Consider the following 24,450-nt stretch of genomic DNA (forward strand, 5'->3'; position numbering starts at 1 on the left):
CTCAAACCCACATCAGACTAACCTGAAAATCAAAAAGCTCTGTTTAGTCGAGAATTTTGGGGTGAGGGAATTGCTTTTAAAACCACAGCACTGTCAAATTACAGCAGTTTAGACAACATGATGTGCATGTGTATGGAGAAAGAAAAATTGATTTGCCACAATGCCTTTTCCTGGGTTCTCCTTCAAAGAAAAGGGAGTGAAGAGTGGGGGAAGACAGAAAGAGGACACACATTTTTTCAAGCCATTACAATCTAAATATGTATTTTTGTACTCTGAAGACTAGTTTGATTATTAGCTAAGGTAACAGATTTACAATTATTATTCTCCAGTAAAGTAAAACATAATTGCAATTGCATTTTCATCTTCTGGCATGGGTGCATCTTTCAGTTCTGTTAAAGTTTGATTGACATATTAGTTTATTTGTCCTTGACAATATGCATTAGGTTTATCATTAAGGGATTTGTACTTCTTTTTATTCAGTCACTTAGTGGAATAGAGGTGAGAATTGACAGGGAGTGGATATTCATTTTCATGCAAAGTCAGAGAAGCATTAAGTGATTATGCTTCCTTTCCTTCAAATGTCAACACTTACTGTAGTTTAAAGCACCTGTTATCCTTTACTAATAACTGGTTTCCTTTTAAACTGACACTTTAATATTGTACATGAATTTCATGGAATTACCTTGGAAATGTGATGTGATCCAAGAAATCAGCATTCCAGTTTTGGCTGTCTTTTTAATCTTTTTTCGTTGGAGCCACATTTGTGCAGTTACAGCACACACGCCAGTGAGGCTCCCGGTCTCACTGGGGAAGTCCTCCATAAGCAGATCTTTAAATGGTAATGCTTTCAGTGTTCATTACTAAAGAATTAGAGGGAGGGGGTCTGAGCTAATGGCTCAAGGGAGCTGTTAGATCCTTTCTTTGTGTCCCCTGACTCTGACTTTATGCCTCGTGGAGAACTTGTGGTGGTTGAAACTTGCCTGCAGATAATGCTACTGTGCATAATTGAGTAAATGGGCTGTGCTGTGGTGCCAGATGGGCCCAGGAGTGAAGGCTGGTACTCACAAAGGTGCTTGGCCATTCCCACTGCTGCAGGGGAGCTGTGTACAGCCCTACGTGCTGTGAGATAGTTCATGGGAAGAGCCAAGCACAGGAATATGCCTGGGCCTTGACTATAAAATCAATGTTTCCTGGCTGTCTCCAAACTGGAGAACATGAGGATGCTTCTGAATTTCCAGGTTTTCTCTTGTGCGTGCATCAAGGTCAACACCAGTCTGAGGAACCATACAAGTCCTCTTTTCCAGCACTCTGGTTTCAGCAAAAAGAGCAACCTCATTGTGGGATTCTGGCTAATGCAGGTGCTGCTACTGTTTTTAGATGCCCACAGATCAGAGTGGCTAATATGTGGAAGCTCCGGGGAGGTAGAGATAGCTAAGCAGAGAGGTAAAGGTCTTGTGGACCTTTAGTAGGCCAAGGGCTGCCAATGTCCTAGTTTAGAGATGTCAGTTCTTTCCTATGCACCTTTTGGATATTGAAGTTAATGAGTGAGTTTTTATTTTCCCAACAAGAGCTTGGGACCAAATGTAGGACCTTAAGCTACATCACTGAAATTCAATGAAATTTTTTTCTTGATCCTGAAATAAATAGGAAAGGGTCAGTTTTATTCAGGGTAATGATACCTGTTGTTCTGTGGTCAGCTTTTATGTTAGTTGAATAAGTTGCACCTCCTGAGCGAGAGGCAGAAAATTTCCAGCCTTGTCCTGTAAAAATTCTTGCAAATATCCTTGCAAAGACCAGTTTTACCATCCATTTAGGTAAAAATACTGTTACTGATATATACAGTATAAACTATCTAAGTTATAAATTACCTAAAAGTATCAAAATTAATTTCAAATTGTAACTAATCAGTAGTGCATACAAATATTTCTACACATACAGTTGCTAGAGCTGATTATAGATGAAATAAACTTTTCTGTTTCCTTCTGGTTTAACTCAGGCTGATCTACAGCAGAAAAAGGAGCCAGCTCAGGAAGATTCTGACCTAGACCGTAAAAGAAGAGAGACAGAAGCTTTGTTGCAGAGCATTGGTATATCCCCAGAACCACCTCTAGGTATTTAAGAGAAGCACACTGTAAAGCATTCAGCTCTGCCACAACTAATGCTTTCTTTCTACTAGAGCATGCTTGGCTTTTTTGATTTTTGGTTGTATTAGTGAAGTGAACTCTTCTGTTTGAATGCCTGCCATACCATTCACGTATACAAGCTCATGGCATTTTGAGTACTTGTCATTGCCAAAAACATCTGTTTCATTTCTTCAAGATTTTTTTATGAACATATTACAGGTTGGTTTTGCATACCAGCAGTGATTTCTTTTCTGATGGACTGTCCTATCTTCTCACTCAAAAATTAAGTGCTGTACTTCATTAGCCCCAAGTTTTGTTTCAAAAACTCAAATTAAACATTTGTAAGAAACGAGAAGCATAGCCATGTGGGAACTCACTGAGTTTCTTTTAAAATTAACCAAAACTGGAGAAACAAAATTTAAAAAACCCAAATCACAAATAGAAAAATGCTTATCAACAGACACTAGTGTAGACTTTTGCTCTGGTTTCATGTGCTTGACCTATTTTTTGGTTTCAGTGTTTCAGTTCTAGAACCTGAAGTCTTCAGTTTAAAAATACATACAGTATTTGAGAATGGATTACCTTCATTAAGATCTGCCTTATTTATTGAAGCAAGAAATTTCCTTCCTTTCCCTTTTTCTCTTCCCCTTCCCCTTCCCCTCTCCTTCAATTTTGGGATCACTCTCACTTGTTTTAGCTGAAACCTTGGCCTCTCTGGAGCTATCAAGGCTTTTCATTAAGTTCTTTGTGACTGAATCTAGGCTTTTTACCCCTGGTTATTCTTGCCAATAATATATAGAAGAAACTTCAAATTTGACAAAATGTTGAAGTTTTGGTTTAAGAAAGCACCTTATACAGATGCCTGGGTGCATATGCAAGTAGGTAGTGACATTCTGAATTGGAATTTAAGGTAATTACTTGCATCAACTAACGTTTATTGAGAAAAGTTACTATTTTTATAAGTTATGGAAGAGTGACTGAAGCTCTTAGACACCACTTCTCAGAAAATGGTCTGACAAGTAATGGTTAAGTTATTGTTATGTATAATAAAATAGGTTTTTTTAAAATTATATCATGATACAAAAGAAAGGTCCAAGATAAAATCAGATATAGTTTTAATGTATAGCATTAAAAATTCTCATTTTTATGTAAGAATGAGTATATATGTCCTTATCATTGTATTAACCAAACACATATATTGCAAGTTATCAATTTTTATCTTAGTTAATGTTTTGTGTTTGAAACTGTCAAAAGAACATGTAAATTCACATGTAAGATGATTCCTTTTAGTTAAAAATAGTATTTTGTTCCCTTTACATACACTCACAATTAATATACAAAGGAGGATTTAATTCCACCTTCACATGATGTCAGGTCTCTGTGAATATGGAATATGTAAACAACCAGACATACCTGTAACCTGCCAAATGGCTGTCACAAAGATGAATTCCCTTTTCATGCTGCAGTCATTTCTGTGACAGTCTCTAGGGAGAATCTGCATTAAATGCTTGACCATATGGAAAATCCTAATCTCTTGACAGGTCCGTCATTATACATTGTAAAGCATAACAAAGTATTTTAAAGTTTTACTCTGTTAAATCTATAAAAGGAAATGCACATGATTTAAACCACATGGAAATATTGCTTTTGCATTAAACCCTCTTTTTGTGTTTTATTCAATGTGGCTGCTTTGAAGAATACTTGCTTTAAATCTTGACTGGAGCCATCTCTTAATTTTTAATATTTTTGAGAAACCATTTTAAAAGAAATCAGGATATTTTTTACCCTTTTATTTATTATTTCTTTGCTGAAGAGCTTTAACTTGGGCTGACCTTGAGCTATGAACTTCCTTTCCTGTTTCAGGAAACAAAACTGCCTTTGCATGAAATATGCTTCAAAAGCCCTGACAAGGCAAAGAGAAAATCATTTCAAGAGCTTGGGCAAATAGTGTCTAAACCAAGGGAAACTTTTCCTTGAGTGTTGAAATCATGTCCCACCCAAAATGGAAATTTTGTATGACCTACATTACTTAAGAAAACAATCACCAAGTAAACTGTGTATTCTCAGCATCTTTGGGAAATGATTTTAACTTAGCTGATTTCCTTATTTAGCTTTTATTTTTGATGTCATTTCCACACTGCAGCCTTAGAGCATATCTAATGGACACTGGCTTTCAATTTAAATTCAGAATTTGAATAGTATGTTTGTTCTGTTGCCTACGTGACTTTGCCAGAAGAGTTCACTTAGTTTTTTGACAAGACAAGCCCCTGATACTTCTTCATACCTTTAAAATCTTTTGCAAGTCAACTGCAAACCAGACTCAAGAAAACAAGTACTATTTTATTTCCACAGGTATCTTCTCCATTGATTAGCTGTAGATTCCCATTGGGCTTTCAGTCCTGTCTAGATACATGTCAGTTTTAACACTTCCAGAAGACATAAAATTCACTTGACTCTCTTCCTTTTCTTTTTCTTTCCTTCCTTATTTGCTTTCACCATTTCAAACTCTCCTACTCATTCATCCACTATCATTTTGGTCCATTGGTTTTGATTTGTCTGACACTGCTCTTCATCAGTGCAGTCGCTGCATGTGTTAACATGGGATACCTGTTATTTTCATTATTTAGTCCCAACCCCTATGTCTCCCTCTTCGAAATCAGTGAGCACACCCAGTGACGCAGGCAGCCAGGACTCAGGGGATCTGGGACCCATAGGAAGGTAAGACACAGAGTTAACAGACTTGAATAAATGTGAGATTTTTTTCACTTTGCTCTTACGTCCCCATTTTTTCCTTTTCTGTTGTAACTGAGATCATGCTGTGTTGAATGTGTACTTTCATTTCTGCATCGTCCACTGGGTGCTACTGTCCAGCAAGAATGGTCTTGGATATGAGGCAAATAAATACATGCAGCAAACCTTATAGTGGAAGCAAGAGCTGAATTTACACTTCTGAAATGGCCTACATAAAGCTCTCATGATGTTTGGAAATACACTAGACAAAAGGGAGATGTGTTCAGGGGTAGAACCTGTTAGTCATGCTGAGTTCTCTGTTCACCTAACCAGTCCCCTTGGAATTCCTCCTCATGCAACACCAAGTTTCCTCAGGTTGCTGTGACTGCTCCCTGCAGTGTGTGTCACTGACAGTGGCAAAGAAGAACTTGGACAGGAACAGGCTGAAACATCCCAGGACCTGCTGGCAATTCTGCCTTGGAAACTCTGGATATTGGAGAGTTTCATGCAGAATGGAAGCAAAGCAGCTCTGTTCTTGTTAGAAAGTGGAATGTGTGTGAGGGATGGAAAAAAGAGTAATATTATTTTTGTTTCCATGGGGGAAATAAAAAATGAAGTGGCAATCCCAAAATAATTCTTTCTCTGGAATAGGAAAGAAGGGAGAATGTGGGGATGCTGCTGGTAAAGAAGGGTATGTTAAAGTAAGAGCATCTATACTGTATGTAAGTAGCCATACTGTATGTTTTGAGAAATGTAAAAGATGGATCCTAATAGCTCTTTTTGTATCACACTAATTCAACATAGAGCTGAGCTGCCAGCTCATCCAAGTCTGTGGGCCAAGACTCTGCTAATGGCTTGAAAGCACAGTGACTACTTTCTGTAGGTAACAGTGCTCAAGTAGGTATCGTATCATACCTCTCCAGACACAGATTGTAATGTGACAGAGCTTCAGGTCACCAGATTTCATGCCATGCCAACCTACTCCTTAGAAAAATCACAATTCCATAAGCAGAGAGTATGTTGTGTCCCCTTCAGCCAGATGCAGACACCCTGCCTTGCGATGTGGGTGCTGCACAGCTGCTATTAAATCAGCTCAGCCCTGCTCCCAGGTCTACTCTCTAGAAGAAGTGGAAGTTGTTAAGTGAAAAGCCCTAGCCTGTGAGATGTAGCAGTTTAAAACACAGAAAACAGTGTAATTCTGCCTTCATAAGTAAACGCAGTAGATTTCAACAAGTCAAAGTATTTTGAGTAGAACGAAAATAGTTTTTAAGCGAAGTATAGCCTGCTGTTCAGGATGAAGCTATTTACCACAGTCCTGTGTGAAGCTCTGACAAAACTGGATGGAGACTTCTGAATTCCAGCTTTTCCTCTGAACCTTAATGGTGTAATTTTTTTACCATTAAGGTAAAAAAAGACTCTTGGAAGAATTTATTTGGCTGTTACCCATGCTAGTACTTTGGCTGTCTGTCAGCAGCAAGCAATGAAAGCACATGACCACGTGTCCTTTCAGAGGAGAATGGAGTTTGTCCCCTTCTTCTGAGCTCATGATGTTCTGCATTGTGGGCTTTCAGTTTGGATCCATTTTCTGGCTTCTTGTGGCCATACTAGGAATTCAGTGGGAATCCTAAAACCTTGCTTGTAGTCTTCCAGTTTGCTTGGCATATTCTCAGGTATTGAAAGGGCTGTGCTGTGTGCCAGGAAGGCTGTGTGCCTGGAGCGATTGGCTTGTGGCAATGGAAATAATGTCTGGTCCAGGCCCTGGGGAATGTCTGTAACCAGTGGATAGTATTGAGTGGCAATTAGTTGAATTAGTGTCGCTGGGTGCAGGTAGATGTGCTCAGTGTTTATGTGAACAGGTGCACTCAAGCCTGCATGTGTGATAGTGGTCAGACTTGGCGAGGAAGATCTTGTAGAACTGTCATCACAGTGGGTAAACAGGATGAAACCACCTCAGCTATTTTCTCTGAGAGGTGTCCAGACTGTGCATCTAACTTATTTTGATTACTGCGTATATTATTACCTGTGTATCTGTATAAACAAGGTTATCCTGCTTCATTTTAATTTATTTTTCCATTTCACTTTCTGTGATAGAGGGGGCAGTTCTGCTGGATGGCCTGTCATGCCATCATGCTTGTTAGATCTTTCCCTTTTCTGTACTAGGCTGAGCTCAGGCTTTAGGGGTGAGCAGATTGGTTTCAAAGCTGCTAATGCCCCAATCTCAGCGATCACAGCTTGTCTGTTGCTGTTGCTAACTGCTGCAGAAATTACAAGCTCACTCACACAGCCTGGCAGAAATCCTGCAGGCAGTCTGATTACTCACTGCTGAAGTGTTCCCTGGAGGAAGATGATGGATAATTAAAAAAAAAAAAAAATAAATCTGTGAAGTCACAGATTTTGGCTTGTTACAGGAGAGAGACTCTCTTGAAAGCTTCAAGGAATGCAGGAGATCTTCATATGTTCCCATAAGAGGGAACAGATTCTGGTACAGAATACAGAACTAGATTGTGTTCATACTTCGAGTTGTTGGTACTTCTGGTAGTTTCCAGACTTAATCTGTTGGTCCAATTATCACCAAGTATATTTGAGATACGCTTTGATCAGCAAGCATATGTGATTTCTTATATAAAAGTGACTGTAGTTCAGCCAGAAACACAGGTTTATGACATCTGCTTTTCAGGAAAGAAAATTTATAAACTGGAGATCTTGAATACTGTAAGTAGTTGTAGTCCTGGAACCACAGATCTCAGTCTTACTTTGCAGGATGAAAACTGACTGGTAACTTGCTCACCAAGTGTAATAGCTACATGATCAAACATGCTCCTCCAGCTGAAAAGGTGAAAGCAGCAAAGTGTTTGGTATTGAAGTTGGAAAAATATAAAACAGAAAAAAATTCACTAGTGAGACAAATTAATTGCTAAAACAATATACCTAAAGACTCTGTGGGGTCTTCTATCACTGGTTGTTGCTGGTCCAGGATAATGTGTGTTGCAAACAGGCAGATAATAGGTCAAACAATAACTCATTGATTAAAGTTGTAAAAGCCCTTTTGTTGCACAGGAAGAAAAGCTGCATGGTCACAGTAGTCACTTCTGCCATGCGACCTACAGACTAGTAGTGCTGCTATCCTTGATAATGGACCATTTTCTATTATCTCCAGCACAATAGCCAGAGCAGTGTTGGCTTTTCTCTGTTACCATTCACTGTATGAAGAGATGGGGTGGACTTTGTTATAGCACTGAAATGTGCAATCATTTTTGTCTTCCACATCCCAGGTTTCTATGGGGTTTTTTTTGCTGCTTAATCTTTAGTACCATTTTGCTGTTTGTCACTTGGGAAAACATTAGGTTTGAACAGCATTCCAGCTTCCCTCTGAGCCATGATAGCAACTGTAGGAATAAGCAGATGTTAGATGGATAACTGTTCTGGAAACTGCTGACTGAATGCTTTCAGTTGTACAGGAGACCCAAATTTTATATCTGTTTTTGTGGTCTTGGGGATCATTTCTGGGTAGGCAGAGGTGTGTTACACTTTGATTCTGGTGCTGAGCTTAGTTACCAGGTTACACTGAACAATTCATTGGAGCCCAGTTGTTACTCAGAGAGCAACTTACCTGTCTCCACATTTCTTTACACATCCCACTTTTTTTTTTATGCCTGTGGTGCTTGTGCTACACAGGTAGGATGGGAAAATTACGTAGCCTGAGCAGATACCCATCTCTGAATAGATGGGTCATTGGTTCACAGAGCTTTCATATATGATGTATTCAGACATGGCTCATTTTTCATAAGACAGTATTGTAGGATTGCATGGAGATTCTCCTTGGAATATAATATATTTGGCTCTTTCGGGATAAGTGTTTTGATTTGTTCAGTGTTTTGTAAGCATTTTGATGATTCCTTGTGTCCTCTTGCTGATGGTCAGCTTATATATGCACAGACATGCACAACTTCAATGTAGATTTGAATGCATGAGAAAAAAACAGCTGAGGTAAAGGCATTTGCTGAGAGGTCCGATGCTGTAGCATAGTGTGCAACACAAATTTGCCTCTATTAATATAAAACTCTTTTGTAATAACTGTATACATCTCCCTGGTGGATACTCTGAACTTTTGCTACCCTAGTGTGCGAGAGAGAATGCTAACTAATATAATGGAAGCTCCATGAAACATGCCCATGGAGAGCTATGTTCTGCTACTCAGCATACCTTAGGCATTCATAAATCTCATCTTTGCAGCACTCACGACCATGAATTTTGGGTTTGCATTGTCTGAGGGAGTGCACAAGGACAAACCTTGTACAGTGCCTCAGAGCCAGGCAATGCAGTATAAGATTTTGTGGGCTGGGCAGTTTCCTGCAAAGACCTTGTATCCTGCTCAGGTAGGGTCCAACTGCACTTTGCATGTCAACTCAACATAAGATAGCAGAAATACATCTGTCCTGGGAGGAGGTGCTGCTGTGGCTGGGTGGCTTTCAGGGCTCATGCCAGCCTGCATTGGTGTGGATGCCCGTGCTACCTACAGGGGGTCCTGTGTTCACCTGGCATGTGGTATGCTGGGAGGAGCTCCAAGGTGTGATTTATCTCTGTGGCCCATTTTGCCCTGTATCCTTCACTGCTTCTGTGTGTTCCTGGGAACATGTAGGGTGTTCCCAGTTAGCTTCACTATCCTACAATAGTAGGTTTGCACAGTAGCATCTCATTTACTGTGAACTGTGTGTGTGTGTCCTGTGGAGTCGCGTGCGTGCAGCATTTCCTGCTGTGCATTGGGGAACATGAGAAACCATTAGCCTGGGTGTAAGGTTTCCTACCTTCCATCTGCTCAGTGAACTGCACCAGGCTCAGCTGTCTTGGATATGTAAGGGTTAATGGTTGCCCTTCTTTCTGCAAGAGTTTTATCTGTGCTCTTTTGCTTTCTAACTTGTGTATTTTGTTGTGCATAAGTTTAGGTACCTGATTATTTTATGGGCTCACATAAAGACAAAGATATTAATCTTCTGATGGCTTCTTTCAGAGGATGGTTATTTCAAAATGGTGCTTTATCTGCTGTAAAATAGTGTAAGCCGGATTATTTTGTGCTATTTCTCTCATAGCCCATTGGACTGTGCTATGGATTTGTTTGGCTACAGCTACTCATTGTGTAATTATTGCTCTTATTTGGATTAGGGTACAATGTAATACTTGATTTAAATAGTTCCTACTTTATTTATGTTATTGTTCCTTTGATATCACAGGTTTTGAGATAAGTTTTATGCACTGAAATCGATTAACTTCCTTCAGTGTATGAAGGGTTAGCCCTTCTTCAGATGAAGCTCTAAATATTTAATGAAAGTCCCTGTGAGAATGAGCTTGAGCATTGCATTAGGTAGCAAAGAAAACAAAAAATAAAGGGAAACTGGATTTCTCAAAGAGATTTTGTAGCGGTAAAATGCTGGAGACGTTAGATCACTCTAGAATCGATTGTCTCATCATCACTATTTTTTTAATTCTGCATAAAATATGTTAAATGAGCAATCCTAGAAATAGAACAGCTGTCTTCAATGCTGGAGCACTTTACTCTGAGGAGCAATATTGCCTTTGGCTTTGGCTCGTGGCATGATTTTTTTGTCCACTACATCAGTTCATCTTGCAGTCACTGTGACCTCTGAATGTCCCCAGTTGTATTCCAGAGAATATTGTAGCAGCTGTCACATTAGGCTTGATGTCCTTACTGATAGAGAGTTGAGAGCATGTCTTCTTCTCTCTCATTCTGTTTTGAAGTTTGCTAACAGTATTACTCTGCATTTGTGTATGTTTTCATCTGATGTGATCTTCTGTTCCTTGCATCTACCGTGGCAACTTTGAGCCATTTTGTGATAAAAAGAAATACACTAGGATATGTTTTCTTTCAATCTGTTGATGTTCACTCTTAGATTGCATTGGCCTGGTGCAGGAATAAACAGATATGATTCCAGTCCCTTTTCTCTGGAGCATATTGTTTGTTCATTTTTGTATAAATATTAGGCATTCTGATTTATTTTGCAGCATCTAAACACACACACACCAGTCTTGTGTTAACCCCACATTACTTCGTGTCTGACTGTCAAACACAAACATTTCAGGCTTTTTGGATACACAATCAAAAGGAAAGAGATAGCTCTGGAGCATCTGGGCACCATATGAGTCAAAGCATGTCATTATTTTACAGTTTTGTATTTAATCTTGCTCACTGACCATCAAAAAAAAAAAAAAAAAAGGTATCTCTACTCCAGTGCATTCTTACTACATAATATTTAAAATCGGAAAGATACTTTTTATTCTATGATCTCTCATGAGTACAAGTCATCAAAGTGTTTGGATTCTGTCCTTTTTTCCTCAGACTTGGCAACTCAGTTTTAATTTTCAAATAGCTTCTTACTTAGAACAGTAATATAACACATTAACAAGCTGAAGAAAGGGTATCAGAATGCCATTCTCCCTTTTAAGTGTGTAGTCTTCTGTTTAATTAGACAGATAAAGAAGGCAAAAGAAGGTAGATTCTGGTTTCTATTTCATTTGCACAGGAAGGTTGGATTATTGTAGTGGATGACCTTTAATACTCCATACAGCATATTTTCTATCTTCTCTTTAGCTGCAGTAAACATCTCTCGCAGACATTAGCAAAACCATGTTTCTAAAAGATCTGCTAAAACCACTGCCAGTAGAACCATATTGCCTCGGGCTTAGCTGCTTTATCATTAAATAAATGCATTTGACAGGTTCTGTGCAATGATGCTGTTTCATCACTGCCACTCAGCTTTGCATTACCAACATTTCATTGTGTTACCACATTCAGAAATGACAGGGATCCTTCTTCACTTGTTCCAGGAGGACAAGTGGGCCTGTGATGTATTGCCTCAGGAGCAGCAGCTGTAACAGTTATTTGTAGTGGATTATTTCCTTTATGGTGCTTTTTTGTAGGATCAATTTATACATACAAAATGCTTTCTAAATGGCTGCTTTAGTGGCATACTTATTTCATAAATGGGCTGAGCCAAAAGGGAGTACGGAACAATGTGAAGACGCTAAGGGAGCTACAGGAAAGACTGAGGGAAAATAACGACTTCATGGCGAACTTGGCCTGCATGGTGTTTTATTCAGACAAAGAAGGTCTGTAACCCTAGGGATTTTTGGCAGTTTTGCACACTGCAGAGTCAAGAGAAGTTTTCTGCTTGGTGGCTGGAGATAAGCGGGATGCCCCTGGGATGCTGTGTTCCCACTCTGTTATGGTGGCTTCGGGCTCGGCATGGGGTGTGCACTGTTACATGGCAGGACAGAGAATAATAACACTCAGCTGCTACATTTTTTTCCATTTAATTTACCACAACTCCATTGTCAGAATCGTTTGGCACATGTTTAATTTTACAGTTTCCAGCAGACTTAGAGGCCAAATCTTGCCTTAAGCCTTCCTGACCTGAATGGTGATGGCTTTTGTGAAGCAGTGACAGTGTCAGCCTCCTCCATTTGCCTGGGGGAACCCTGGCTGTCTCTGCTGTCTTTGGCCTGGGAACTCTGCTGCTTTTTAAAGAGATGCTGCAATCTCTCACGCTTCCCAACATCAGCTTGTTTACAGGGTAGCAGTGGGTGGCTGTGTTGGGCTGTTTGCACATCATGGATCACCCTGCATAGGTTAGGATGCAAGGCTGAAGGATGGCAGATTTTTTACATTGTTTTTCCTCCTTTTCTTCCTGCAAAAAAAGAACCATAATCCTTCTTCTTTACATCCAATGAATATTTAGCCCTAAATATCTAATGCCTTTCCCTGTCAGTTTGGGGGTTTTTTGGGGGTTTTTTTTTGGGTTTTTTTTTTTTTTTTTTTTTTTTTTAGCCCATAAACAGAAGCAGACACCTTAGGGACTGATGTTTGGCAGTTGCTTTCAAGTGTCTGTATATCTGACCTAGAAAGTAGGGAGTGTTTTTTGGTGTATGCCTGTTACAAAGTCTGAGTGGTCCATATTAATTAGAATCATCTGCAATCCTTTTAGCATGTGAGCCTCTGGCATCATTAAGGATTTTCATGCTTTCCTTCCTAAAGGATTGATAGAATTCAGTCCTCCAGATCTTTGATTATTTTTCTCATTAGCAAGCATCTCCATGCTATAAATCAAAGGAGAAGGGAAGATTGCCATTCCCAGGGTGCTTGGTAAAATGCCTTGGAAACCTGAGCCCCATCTGAATCCAGAAGAAAATAATAATATATAAAGCCCCACTTAACCATTTAGGTTATCAGCCCAGCTATAGTTAGTTCTCTTTAGTTATTTACAGGCATATCATCATATATTTAGTCAGACAATCGGGTGATTTTAGGGAATAAAACACTAATCCTCTTAAAACAAAACAACTTACTTGCTGAGGTTAGCTCAGCTTAAACGGTTCTCTTGCACTGAATTTCATCTTAATTTAATTAAATTGTGTAAGATCACTTCCCATGTTAAATTGTTTAACATAGTTAAACTGGTACAGTTTGTGCATATTGATGTTTTCTCCTTCTCTAGCCTATTAAAAGACCTTAGGAAATTTCCATTCACAATTTTAAGTTTTATCTGGAAAAATAAAAAGATTCAATGAGTAACTATTTCATTAATGCAATTTTTAATTTTCCTTCAAATATGTAGAGTGGGAATTGCTGCCACTGGTGAGATATTGCTTTTTCTTTTTTATTTTTTTTTCCACAAGGAGTTTTGAAACAGTCTAAGTATGCCATATAAAAATTCCATAAGCAAAACTTATGAAAAGAAATGGTTTTCCCTTTAAAACTGATTTTGATTAATAAATTTTATATGTACTTATTTACTTTAATAGTTCAAATTCAGAAAATAATTTCTGAGCTGGTCTATTAAAAGTCAATCTGAGTTTTAATTTGAAAAATTTTTGATAACTCTCATACAGTGAGTTATCAACCCTAATTGTAACCAAAATCTCATCCCTTTTGGAATGATTTAGCTTTTTCTACCACAACATAAATTGTTTAAAGGAAGGGAAACACTAGCATTTCTTCTGGCTAATAGTTACTGGATTTTAGTATCAAAACAAAATGGAAAATTTGCTGAAATCTTTCACCTTCATCTGAATAATACCAGACCTAAAAGTTGTAGGTTCCAGCCTTCATGTTAACCTCTTTGAGTCCTCTGAAAGGTTTTGGATTGCCTTTCCTATATTGGGCTATTAAATATGATTTTGTCTTTGTTGCGATTGTACCCGAAGTCCCTTGAAGTTTATGAGAAAGCTTTCCTTATATGTATATCCATGGAGTCTGGATCAAAGACTCCTAATGTGAGTACTGAAGTTCCTCTCAAGCATTTGCACAGGCTGATAGCATATGAAACTCCTGCCAAGTTCTTTCTTTACGTTTGTGATCATTTGAGTTCTGTTTTGCTGTAAAGACTTACTCTTGGTATAAAAAACAAGACAAAAATAGTGTTTGAAAAAGAGTTTTCAGGGTTTGCTTAGGGCATAAAACAACTTGTGTCTTGCCCCCTTGTCCCCTTGTTTTTTATTACTGCATTTTCAATGGCCATTTTGGTATCTGGCACTCAGTGTAAATCTGTGTCAGTTCTAACTCTCTGACCTTCTGTTCTCACAGATCCAGCCTGCTGCCCACAGTGACCCTCCTGGTAAACCAGCATAACTTTGCAGACTAAGATTTCTTTAGCTATAAAATATAAAGTATGAGTATGATATTGCCAGGAGATCTGTCAGGCAGACCTGAACCAAAGGACAGACTTCAAATATAACAGATAAATTCAGCAGATTGGATGAATTAAATTTCTGATTTAATTAGTGGAATCCTGTGAAAAGGTAATCAGCAAGGTGTTGGTCCTGTGATATATCCATATCATTGCAGGCTTGCCAGAATTGTTCGTCCTGATTTAAAAGTCAATTTTTTTTTGAAAACTATTAAATCCATTCTGCAGCATAGTCTTGATTCAAGAAGAATTTTGAAATACGCATATGTTTTAAATATTGTTTGTCCGTGACTTTTTCATAAATATACCTAAAAAAAAAATTTTAAAAGAGTGTTTTAAACTCATACGATCCTGAAAAGGGCTCTTACGGTTTCCAGGCAGTGCTGTGCTCTCAGGGAGGTCAGAGTTGCTCTTTTTAGTAGTGAAGACTGGAAGTCAGAGGTGTCAGCCTACTTGGAAGTGTAAATGCAAACCCAAGCAAAACCTTCTGGCTGTGCTCCAGCAGCAATGCCAAACTCCTTGTTCTCTGAAGTATTAAGGCATTTTATTTTATGATTAGCAGTAGCAGCCCAGCTCTGAACACAAGAGTGCACAGTGAAGTCAGAGCAGACTTTGCTCTACAAGCACAAGTGAGTGTCGCGTTCAGAGGCACAAATCCTCCCTAACTGCTGATAGCCATCGTGCTTATAGTGTGCTTCAGAAAACAAGTAACACAAGGAAGGTTTTTTCTTTTTGCCAATCCTTTCAAAGTGGAACAGATCTGCAAAACAGAGCACAGATGGCAGCAGAATAGTGGCTTAGATGCAAACCATCCTTTGAGGCGAGTGGTACTTTTCCACCTCTGACTAGTAGCTTTGAATCTCCTGGTTTTTTATATAGTTTGTTTTGGAGACACACTTCAAATGTACAAAAAATATCAGAAAGTTAAAATCACAGTGGAGAGAATTAATATTATAAAAATGTAGAGTGAAAGGAATAAAAACAAATAGCTTATCTGTACACATATATTTAAACATCTGCAGTAATTTCTCATCAACAGTTTCTTAGTTCAGATTTTCTATTTAATCAGCAGCAAGTTAGTAGCTTTGGAGAAACTGACATAACGAAACAGGCAGAACTCTTTAAAGTAGCTAAATAATTATGCAGCCTTAAATTCATTCTGGCAATATTCAGACATTGAAAAAAAAAAAAGTGGTCTAGATACATGACAGATTACACATTGAAACTACAAATACTACCGGATTTGCTGACAATATTTGGTATCATATTGAAAAAATACATTCATACATGTCTTAGCGTTTTATTCTGTGGTGATTTTAAAAGGCATCTCTTAGCTCACAGTTGTTGTATCCAATATTTTTAAAGGTTGTATTAGCTGGATGTGATGTGTTTTTCAACGTGCCATCAGTATGAAGCTGCAGATTTCCTATTGTAAGCAATTCTGAATCTTTTGGAAATTGTAATCCAGGGTTAAAATTGTAATTTTAAACATGAAGCTCTTCCTTACATCAAAGTCAGAAGCAAGAATTGTGTTCTCTGCAGTTTTGGGCTTGTTTAGCTCATTTTTCCTAATTCACTTCTTTTGCTAGTTGCATTTGAACTTAGAAGAAAAGAAAGCATGAAGCAGACTGGAGCCTGCAGGCTGTCAATTTCCAGCTGATTGCTTCCTTATCTATTTCCCAGCAGATCAAAGTGAGAGTGAACAGTAAAGATACAAAGCAGCTCTAAAACCTATTCACAATTGGAGTCTAAGTTGGGTGCTTGGAACGGCTGCATGGAGCAATCTCCTGCCTTCCTGTTTGTATGGAAAGAGTTTATGGTAATGATTCACTGGTGGAGCCCTTCATTTAGGTGCCTGAAGATTGTATAAACACCTTCTGCAACATCAAGACCCTCTCCTACCATAGATGGGGAGAATGAGGCTAGTCACATTCACATCATTTTACAAATATTGCTCTGGTAAGCAAAGGTGCCTTGTGGCTTCGTACATGATGGGTGAGTCCATATGCTCTGGAGAAGTCCCACCTTCATTTCTGGCCTCTTTGCTTCAATCTAGTGACAGTCTATGCTCTGCTTAGTGGAATGGCCTTTGATCGCTGAAAAACCCTGGCACAGCTGTGGAGTCATGGCACAGTCTGCCACTGAATTTTAGGGTAAGGAGGGCATCTCTATTTTCCATACGAAGGGTCATTTTAGGACACAGTTTTTGCTGCAAGGGGAGATGCTTGGTTTGGGGCCTGTCAAATCTAATGGTGTTTCATTAGGGACACATGTGGGTATCTCAGTTCAGGAGATACCTCAGGTCTCAGTACAATGTCAGTGCAGTTTTCTCCTGGTCTGGAGAGCACAACAGCTCTTGGTGACAGGAGATGCCAGAATATGGTGTTTGCTTTCCTCCTTGAAGTTCTGCTTAAAGGTGTGATTTGCAATCACACCTTTTTGCAAAGAGGATTTGCAAAGTGGATTCTGCCCTGCAAAAAGACCCTGGAAAAGCAGACTTTGTTGTTATTCCTGTGAGGAGCCTTTTTTTCAGAAGCATGGATTTTCAGGCCTGGCTGCTCTTGACCTGGGAAATGGGAGTTGGGGGAGAAAAGGAATCATGTACAACACATGTTCTGCAGCATCAGCAACAGATGAGGGAGGATTTGATTTTGGCTGCAGGGAAGCAGAGCCACAACTAAGCTGTCAGTATGTTGCATATGAAAAACATTGGATTGGGGCACTTACTCAGAGCCAAGTTTTGTTGTGATATGATCATGATTGCAGATACTAAATATCATTTTATGATGGCAGATTACTAAGGATATGTATTGGAACTGCTGCCTTACGTGTTTCATACACTACTGCTAACGCCAGACCCAAAGTTGCTTAAATCAGCTGAGGAGTTCTCATGGATTCCAGACAGTTTCGGATGTCAGAACCTATGCTTCATTAATGCGTTCTGATGTTGGGAATTTTCCAAAAGGTTTCAAGTGTTTTATTTTATTTTTAGTTTATTTTAGTCTTTTCCACATTTTTAATCTACATAATTGACATTATGTAATCAGAATAAAATCTTCTGAAGGTAAGGTTACACAGAGCATGGAAACATATGGCAGTGCCTGTTTTACCATGGTAATAATAATAATGCTACAGTAAAGAGAATGCTTCTGTTCAAATTCCTCCCACCTTAAATTTTGTAACAGTTCTCTGTCATTTTAGAACTGTGCTCTGAATATCTTCCTAATGCTTTGGACTTGAATTCAGAAGAGATAAGTGTTGTTTCACCATCCGATCCTTTAGTAAATATATGACATCTGGACCTCTTCCTCTTGTTGGTTTCTTTTTTCAGGTTATTAAAAGATGAAGTGTCAAAATTATCTGTTACTTCTTCAGCAGTATGAGCTGAAACAGCACCAGCATTAGTAATGTCCTAAATTTGAGAAAAAAATTGGTTATTGAAATGCCTATCTAAAGGAGAAGAGTGAAAGCAGATCAATTGAAAGAGAGGTAATAACACTTGTACCTTGTATTCTTAGTGCAACATCTAACAGCCCTCATTCCCTTTGTGCTACTCTAGAACAATCTGTTATTTAGTAATACAGCTTTTTATACTTCAGTGAGCCAGGGTCAGCTGTTTGCACTGAACATGTCAAAGGGGGATGGACCATGACACAGGGTTATTGTTTGCTGCTATGTGGGAGACTGATACAGCACCCAGCTCTGAAACAATGTTGGGTAGTTCTGACGAAAATAGTGTCAGTGCTGTCTGGGTGGGGGAAGTGGACCGATCTGGCTTAGCCCTGACTGTGCTATTCAGTGAGTTTCCAGGGGTCCTTCCCATGCCTGTGTCACTCCTTTGACCCGTGGGAGAAATCTGCAGGACAGGAGACTGCTAGGGAGCACTGCTTTCACCTGCTCGGTCTAATGGTTTTCTCTTTTCCCCATAAAAATGTTCAACTAAAATGTTTTGCATCTCTTCTACATAGACCTGTGCCAAAATCCTTTGAGTCCATTTAGGGTAACCTTGAGCAATTTGTGCTCTCTGAAAGGTCCAGAGTGGGAGCACCTCAGCCTGACTGCTGACTCCTAGGCCATGCACTTGTCCTCAGGGTCTGTGGCATTACCTTCTCTGCCTCTGTCTCTGGGTGAATTGAAATCAAGCCATTGCAGTTTTCTTTTATGAAGAAGTAAGTAAGAAAAAAGAAGAGGAAGAGCACCTAACCCTTTTCCTCATGAAGCAGTGTCTGGAGGGGGAACTCATGAACTAGTTGGGAAAAGATTGGCAGCCGCTTTTCTGCTGAGATCCAGTGGCATTTCAAAATCCCCACTGATGAGAGTCCACAGGAGAACGAGTGTAACTACAATGCTCATCTGAATGATCAAGGAATGTTGTACACAATGTCTGTTCATCACAAACAGATTAGCTTTAATTTTCTAGTCAGGATGACAGCACGGGCTATTCAACATCATTTTTGGGTTGCTAAACCAAATATATTTCTTTCTTTTTTTATGTTATTGCCATGGAAACTGGCTAAATTGCAGGTCCAGATTACATCTTTACTGTTCATTCACTTTCATTTTGATCTGATGACATTCTGCAGGTGCCAGGAAGAGACAAAGAACAAATCAACAATGTTTCTTGAAACACAGCCCTGTGCTCTCCAGCCTTTGCTACCTGAGTGTAGCCACTGGTGTTCTGTCTCCCAGGGAAAGAGACTTGAAAGCTGAAGATTTGTTACCTGCAGCCTCATTCCCTGTGATAGCATTGCTCAGCCAAGCTGGAGAGGACAACTCAGCAGATTGCTTCCTCATCTCTTTCTCACATTTGTGCAAGTGGTAACACAGTCATGCAAAGTGGAGCACAAATCTGGGAAATGTTTTGCAGATGCATTCAAACTGTTGAAAACAGATATAATTAGGAGTCAGGGAAAATTGCTATTAAAAGTAAGTATCAGTGTCCAGAGTGGTGAAGACTGTGTGTGAGAATCCAGATAATAAATACTTAAGGGAGGAACATCTCTATACATATCTGCCTGCAATGGCCCAAACCATAAGTGTTGCTCTTCTCATAGTTTTGGGATTTGAGTATTGTCTTGAGTGTGGGCGATCTCAAAATATTTTTTTGGCATTTTTTTTTGGTACCTCTCTTGTGACCTGGCCTGGATTCTTGGAGGTGGAACATAGGAACTGTACTGCTAGAGACCTGCTGCAAGCTCTTGCTTTAATCAAATGATAATTATATTCTTTCTGATGAAATAGCCTACAAATCCTGTAGGTTTTAAAGTGAATGTTGGGGGGAGGAAACTGAAATGAGTGATGTGTATTTTCTTTTAAGAGTTTGGAAAACCTGGACATGAATGTATGAGTAGCCCCTAGGCAGCAGTAAAATTAGAAACAGGCACTTATATAGTATGTCCTAATATATGCAACTGACCTTGGTGACATTACAAGAGCAATCTTCACACAGATAGAATTTTTAATGGAGTATCTATAATGCATTAGTCACTGATGCCTTTGCCTTGCATCAGGCATTCAGATCTTATGTCCATTTTCCACTGTACTTACACTGCAGTCAAGTTACAAGGGAAAAATCTGTTCTTTCTTGCTGTATTATTTTATCTCTGACCTTTTGTAATACAGTTTGGTTTTGGAGAAGTCTTTCTCTTTCAGTATTAAATCTTTTATCCTGATAAATATTACTATGGATCATAAGCTGAGGGAAATTAGTGCCCTTATGTTGCATGAGAAAGCAGCTTTGCATTACAGTTTTTCATTCTTTTTGTATGCACAGGGTATTGAGATTGATTTTTTTCATTCTGAAATGACAAGAGTACAGCACATGTCCTTGTCTGTCTCTCCAGAGAATGAGTTAACATTGGTAATAGAATGAGTGAGTTTACTAAGGACAGGAGGTAGAATAACTATTTGGCTTTAATAGATCTATTTCTGAACTAATTAATTAACTTGTTAATTTATTTGAGTGATTCATTGGTAGAGGTTGCTATTGTTTCAGAAAGACTTGTGTATCTATATCCTCAGCATTTGTATTCAGGAGAAATTAAGGGAGTTTTGAATTTTGACAGCTATCATTATCCAGCATGTTTTCACAAAGACTTTCTTGCTTAGGAAAGGAGCACTTTTCTTTACTCTAGTCTCTGCTAGTGAGAGCAATGCATAATCTAGTATTCATACTACAGGAAAAGGTGCTCAGGAGCCAATCGTGTGTTCCTGATTCTGTCATGGATTCTGGCAGTTTTCTTGCATATAGGATGTGACTTCCTGAGTGTGGAAAAATAAGGTAAAATTAACAGAGAGACAGGGAAGGAGCAGCATTTTTTAAAATGTTGGCCTTGATATGTCAATTTTTGCATTTCTAAATTGAAGGATTCTGAATATTTCACAAGACTCTTTAAAGGCTCTGAGTGTTTGCAAGGTGTTTTGGAGCTGGTCACATGGGAAACTGCACTGCAGTGCAAGGAGCAACATCTTCATTTCAGACCACACGTCTGGAACGTTTGTAGATTTGGTGATAGCCTCATCTGACAGCAGTCCATAAGAGGTTGTCATAGATCTGATTTTCTCAGATGTATTATTAGCCTCTTCCCCAGGAATTTTATCAGGGGGAAAAGAAGAAGAACTGGGTTTTTTTTTGTCCCAGATGCCCTCAGAGTATGTCAGAGCTGGAATCAGTGTGCCATTTGTTGTCATATGCACTACGTGATGCTCCTGCCCAGAGCAGTGTTGTACAGCATGGATTACTGTCTGTCTCAGGAGTGTCTGAAGGGATAAACTCTTCAGTGGAGTTCGTGGCAAGTGCTCAGTCTACCTTATCATAAAAAAATAAATAAATTGTGCCTGCAGATTTTGCAAATTATTGTGAATCCATCAACCTAAGTTTAAGAGTTAGAATTTTTCAGGAAAAGGAAAAAAACCCAAACTTATGTGTCATTAATCAATATGTGACAGAAAATCCAGCTTCTTTCCTCTGTTTATCAATAATATGTAATTTTATTAAATTGCCTGCCCTGTCTCAGTTTGACATATGGTGGCTGTTGCTTGCACCTGGAGGTTGAATGTACTACATAGAGCATGTAACTAAGGAGATGGGGTTTTGTTCATCCTTTCAGTTAATTCTGTGTGTTCTTTTTTTTTCCTCCCCTTCGTGCTGCACGGCTGATTACCACCCTAGGACCTTGCAATGGGACACAGACCCCTCAGTGCTGCAACTCCAGTCTGACTCTGAACTTGGGTATATGTCAGCTCTTTTTGTTATCATTTCTTTGCAAGAATTATGTTGAAAATGCTTCCCAGTTGAGCTGGTTGTGTGTGATTTTAATTTGCTTTTTTGACTCAAAAAGATCATAATTTAAGTTTCCTTTTTTAGCTTAATAAATAAGAAGCTTCAGCAAAGTCATACTTGTGGGAAGAAAACCCAGCTATTTAAACAAGCTTATGAAAAGATAAATTGCTATTTCTGTTGCCTGAAACACAATACAAATAACTATTTCATTTCAGATGAAATGTTATTATTGTGGCATATATGTGCATGTTTAGTTACACTGATCTTGTTTGTACCTGTTGATTCAGACTGTTCTCTCTGAATCATTTGCAAGATACTTTTCCTCCTCCTTTCAGCTCGCTATAGTTATGCTGTTTCCACATGCAATAACAATGTCCCCTTTTCCCTTAGGAGCTGTGTATGTGCTTAAAATTGTACGCTTAAGTATGATCATAGTCCAAGTGCCATCTTAGTTGAGTTCAGGCCTATGAAGCTTTTTAAAAATTTTAATAGAGCTAAAATTAATATTTTATAGTTTGGGAACTTCTTTAGTCCAACAAATAAAAAAAAAATTTAAATTATGTAGAAATGCTTGCCTGCAAAGGCATTTAGGATAACCTGTTCCTCTGAAAGGGTGGATAGCAGTATCTCAAGTTCTCCAGAGCATGAGTCATAGGTAAAACCAAATCAATACTCTGAAAAATTTGTTCTACCAATGAACTTACAGGGTTGCCTGTTTTGAATCTCCAGGCAACTCTCTAATGCTTTTGGCTTGTTCATGTGCTACTTCATTCACCATTCTGTAAGAAAAACAACAGCTTCCCTTTAGCTGCTGATTGACAGTGCTCCCAGCTGCAGTTAGGTGTGTTAGGTCTATTCACCAGGAAAGATCCAGAAGGAAAGTATCCAGTGAGTTTTCTAAACAGAAATATTTCTCCATATCTAGAACTCCTAGAAATGTTTGTAGTTTACACATGAATGTGACTTCAAATAGGTCACATATATACAGCTTTACCTGGGCTGTACCAAAAAGGTAGAGTTCTTTGAGCTACTTTAACCTACAGAAACTTTATAGAAATCCCAGCTGCTTTTTTTACAGAAGTTTGAATTAAAAGATGAAGACTCCTAGGAGCAGGGTTTCTCAAACAGCTGTGCAAAGCAAGTTCCTTTATCTGACTCATGAAAAGATAACTCTATATGTAGAGACTTCAATCAATTACTAGCAGCCAGTGCAAAGACAGAAAAGAAGCATGCCAAAGAGCAAATCCACAGGTATACATTTTAATGGAAGTCCTGTCCCTTTTGAAAGAAAGCTGTCTTCAAACCCAAGGCAGAGTTAAACTTTCCCCTGGTGTCCTGAGACTAGAGAAAAAAAAAAAAAAACAAAAAAAAAAAAACACCCCAACAAAACCAATGCAAAAGAAATCCTGCAGTCAGCAATTAAATTATGTGTGTCTCAAAACACTTCTAGCAGATACATATTTCTTATGATACCTATAGACAGAAGAATAATTTTTATTGCATGGGTTTTAGTTACTATCCTCCTTTTGACATCCCATTAGCAGTCTGGAAAGGAATCCTTCAAAGCTTATGTGTTCTCTTAAAGGAATATTTTTTGAATTTATTAGAATTATAAGCACCTCAGATGAAAAATGGGGATGGGAAAACAACAAACCATTTAGTATTGCCCTAAAAAGAACTAAAGACTAGAACATTACAGCACATATTTGGTCATGTCCAGATATTGAAAGGATGCTCCAGTTGTCCCTGAGTGCTTGGGACCAAAGGCTAGGCCAGTTTTTAGTAACAAGAGCAATTAGAGGTGGCTTGACACAGGCAAACAGCAATCAATAGATCACATTCCTTCAGATGAGGAAGGACCTTCCAGTCTTCACCAGTAATTACAGGATATGGGTGGCACAAGGCATTTGTGCAGGCACCAGCAGTTACTGAATTGGGAGTGTTTCAGATGAAGAATTCCATGCATTGTGTCAGCACAGCACTGTGGGAAGTGGCTCACTTCTGGGACACAGTGGGCAGAGATTCAATCCACCCAAGTAGCAGTTAAATCCAGCTCTGTTAGGGTCATGTTCCCCATCCTCAGGCAGTCCAGGAGATACAGAGTGACCTCATGTGAAACTGTTTTAGAATTAGGTAAGGTTCTAATTAGCTCCAGACTAGACACATAATTAATTAGGGATTATATTTAACCAAGACCGCTGTCAAGAGACTCTTTCAATGCAAAGGCTTAAGAACCTCAGTAAATGGAAAGAGTAGCCTGGGGCAGCAGGGCACTGGTTACATAGGGAAGTCAAAGTGACCAAGAAGGCAACAGAGACTGCATATCTGGTGCTGAGGGAGGGAAAAGCACATGAGAGTTTGCTGGGGTGAGATACTTATTAAAGATTGAATTCACACAGAGACCGTAAGTTAAAGCAGCTACAAAATGTAAAGCTACTAAAATTTTTGCTAGCTGAAGAAACTTTTCTGCCCCCAGTAACAAAGTAAAAGTTTTTCTGTAGAGTTTTTATAGACAATTGTAGATTTTGTTCATATTGGCACTGTCAGAGATGGTTTTAAGGAGGGAGACCTGTTAATTTTTCTTCTTTGAAAAGATCAGAGCTACAACAGCTGTTTA

At 38.9% G+C, this 24,450-nt stretch overlaps 1 protein-coding gene across 9 annotated transcripts in view; it reads left to right on the forward strand.

Annotated features, from left to right (window-relative positions):
• The window catches only part of DYNC1I1 (dynein cytoplasmic 1 intermediate chain 1), a 186,048-nt gene that overhangs the window by 17,757 nt on the left and 143,841 nt on the right, over positions 1–24,450 (forward strand). For 2 of the 9 annotated variants that reach the window (XM_030264700.4, XM_030264699.4), the window contains exons 3-5: positions 1,997–2,111; positions 4,700–4,841; positions 21,723–21,782. In XM_030264700.4, coding sequence (XP_030120560.1) covers positions 1,997–2,111; positions 4,700–4,841; positions 21,723–21,782 — 317 coding nt within the window. The remainder of the gene's footprint in view (positions 1–1,996; positions 2,112–4,699; positions 4,842–21,722; positions 21,783–24,450) is intronic. The other 7 variants (XM_072925545.1, XM_041714427.2, XM_072925547.1 and 4 more) reach the window with 5 other exon arrangements.

This window comes from Taeniopygia guttata, chromosome 2, assembly GCF_048771995.1.
Source record: "Taeniopygia guttata chromosome 2, bTaeGut7.mat, whole genome shotgun sequence".
Classification (NCBI taxonomy): Eukaryota; Metazoa; Chordata; class Aves; order Passeriformes; family Estrildidae; genus Taeniopygia; species Taeniopygia guttata.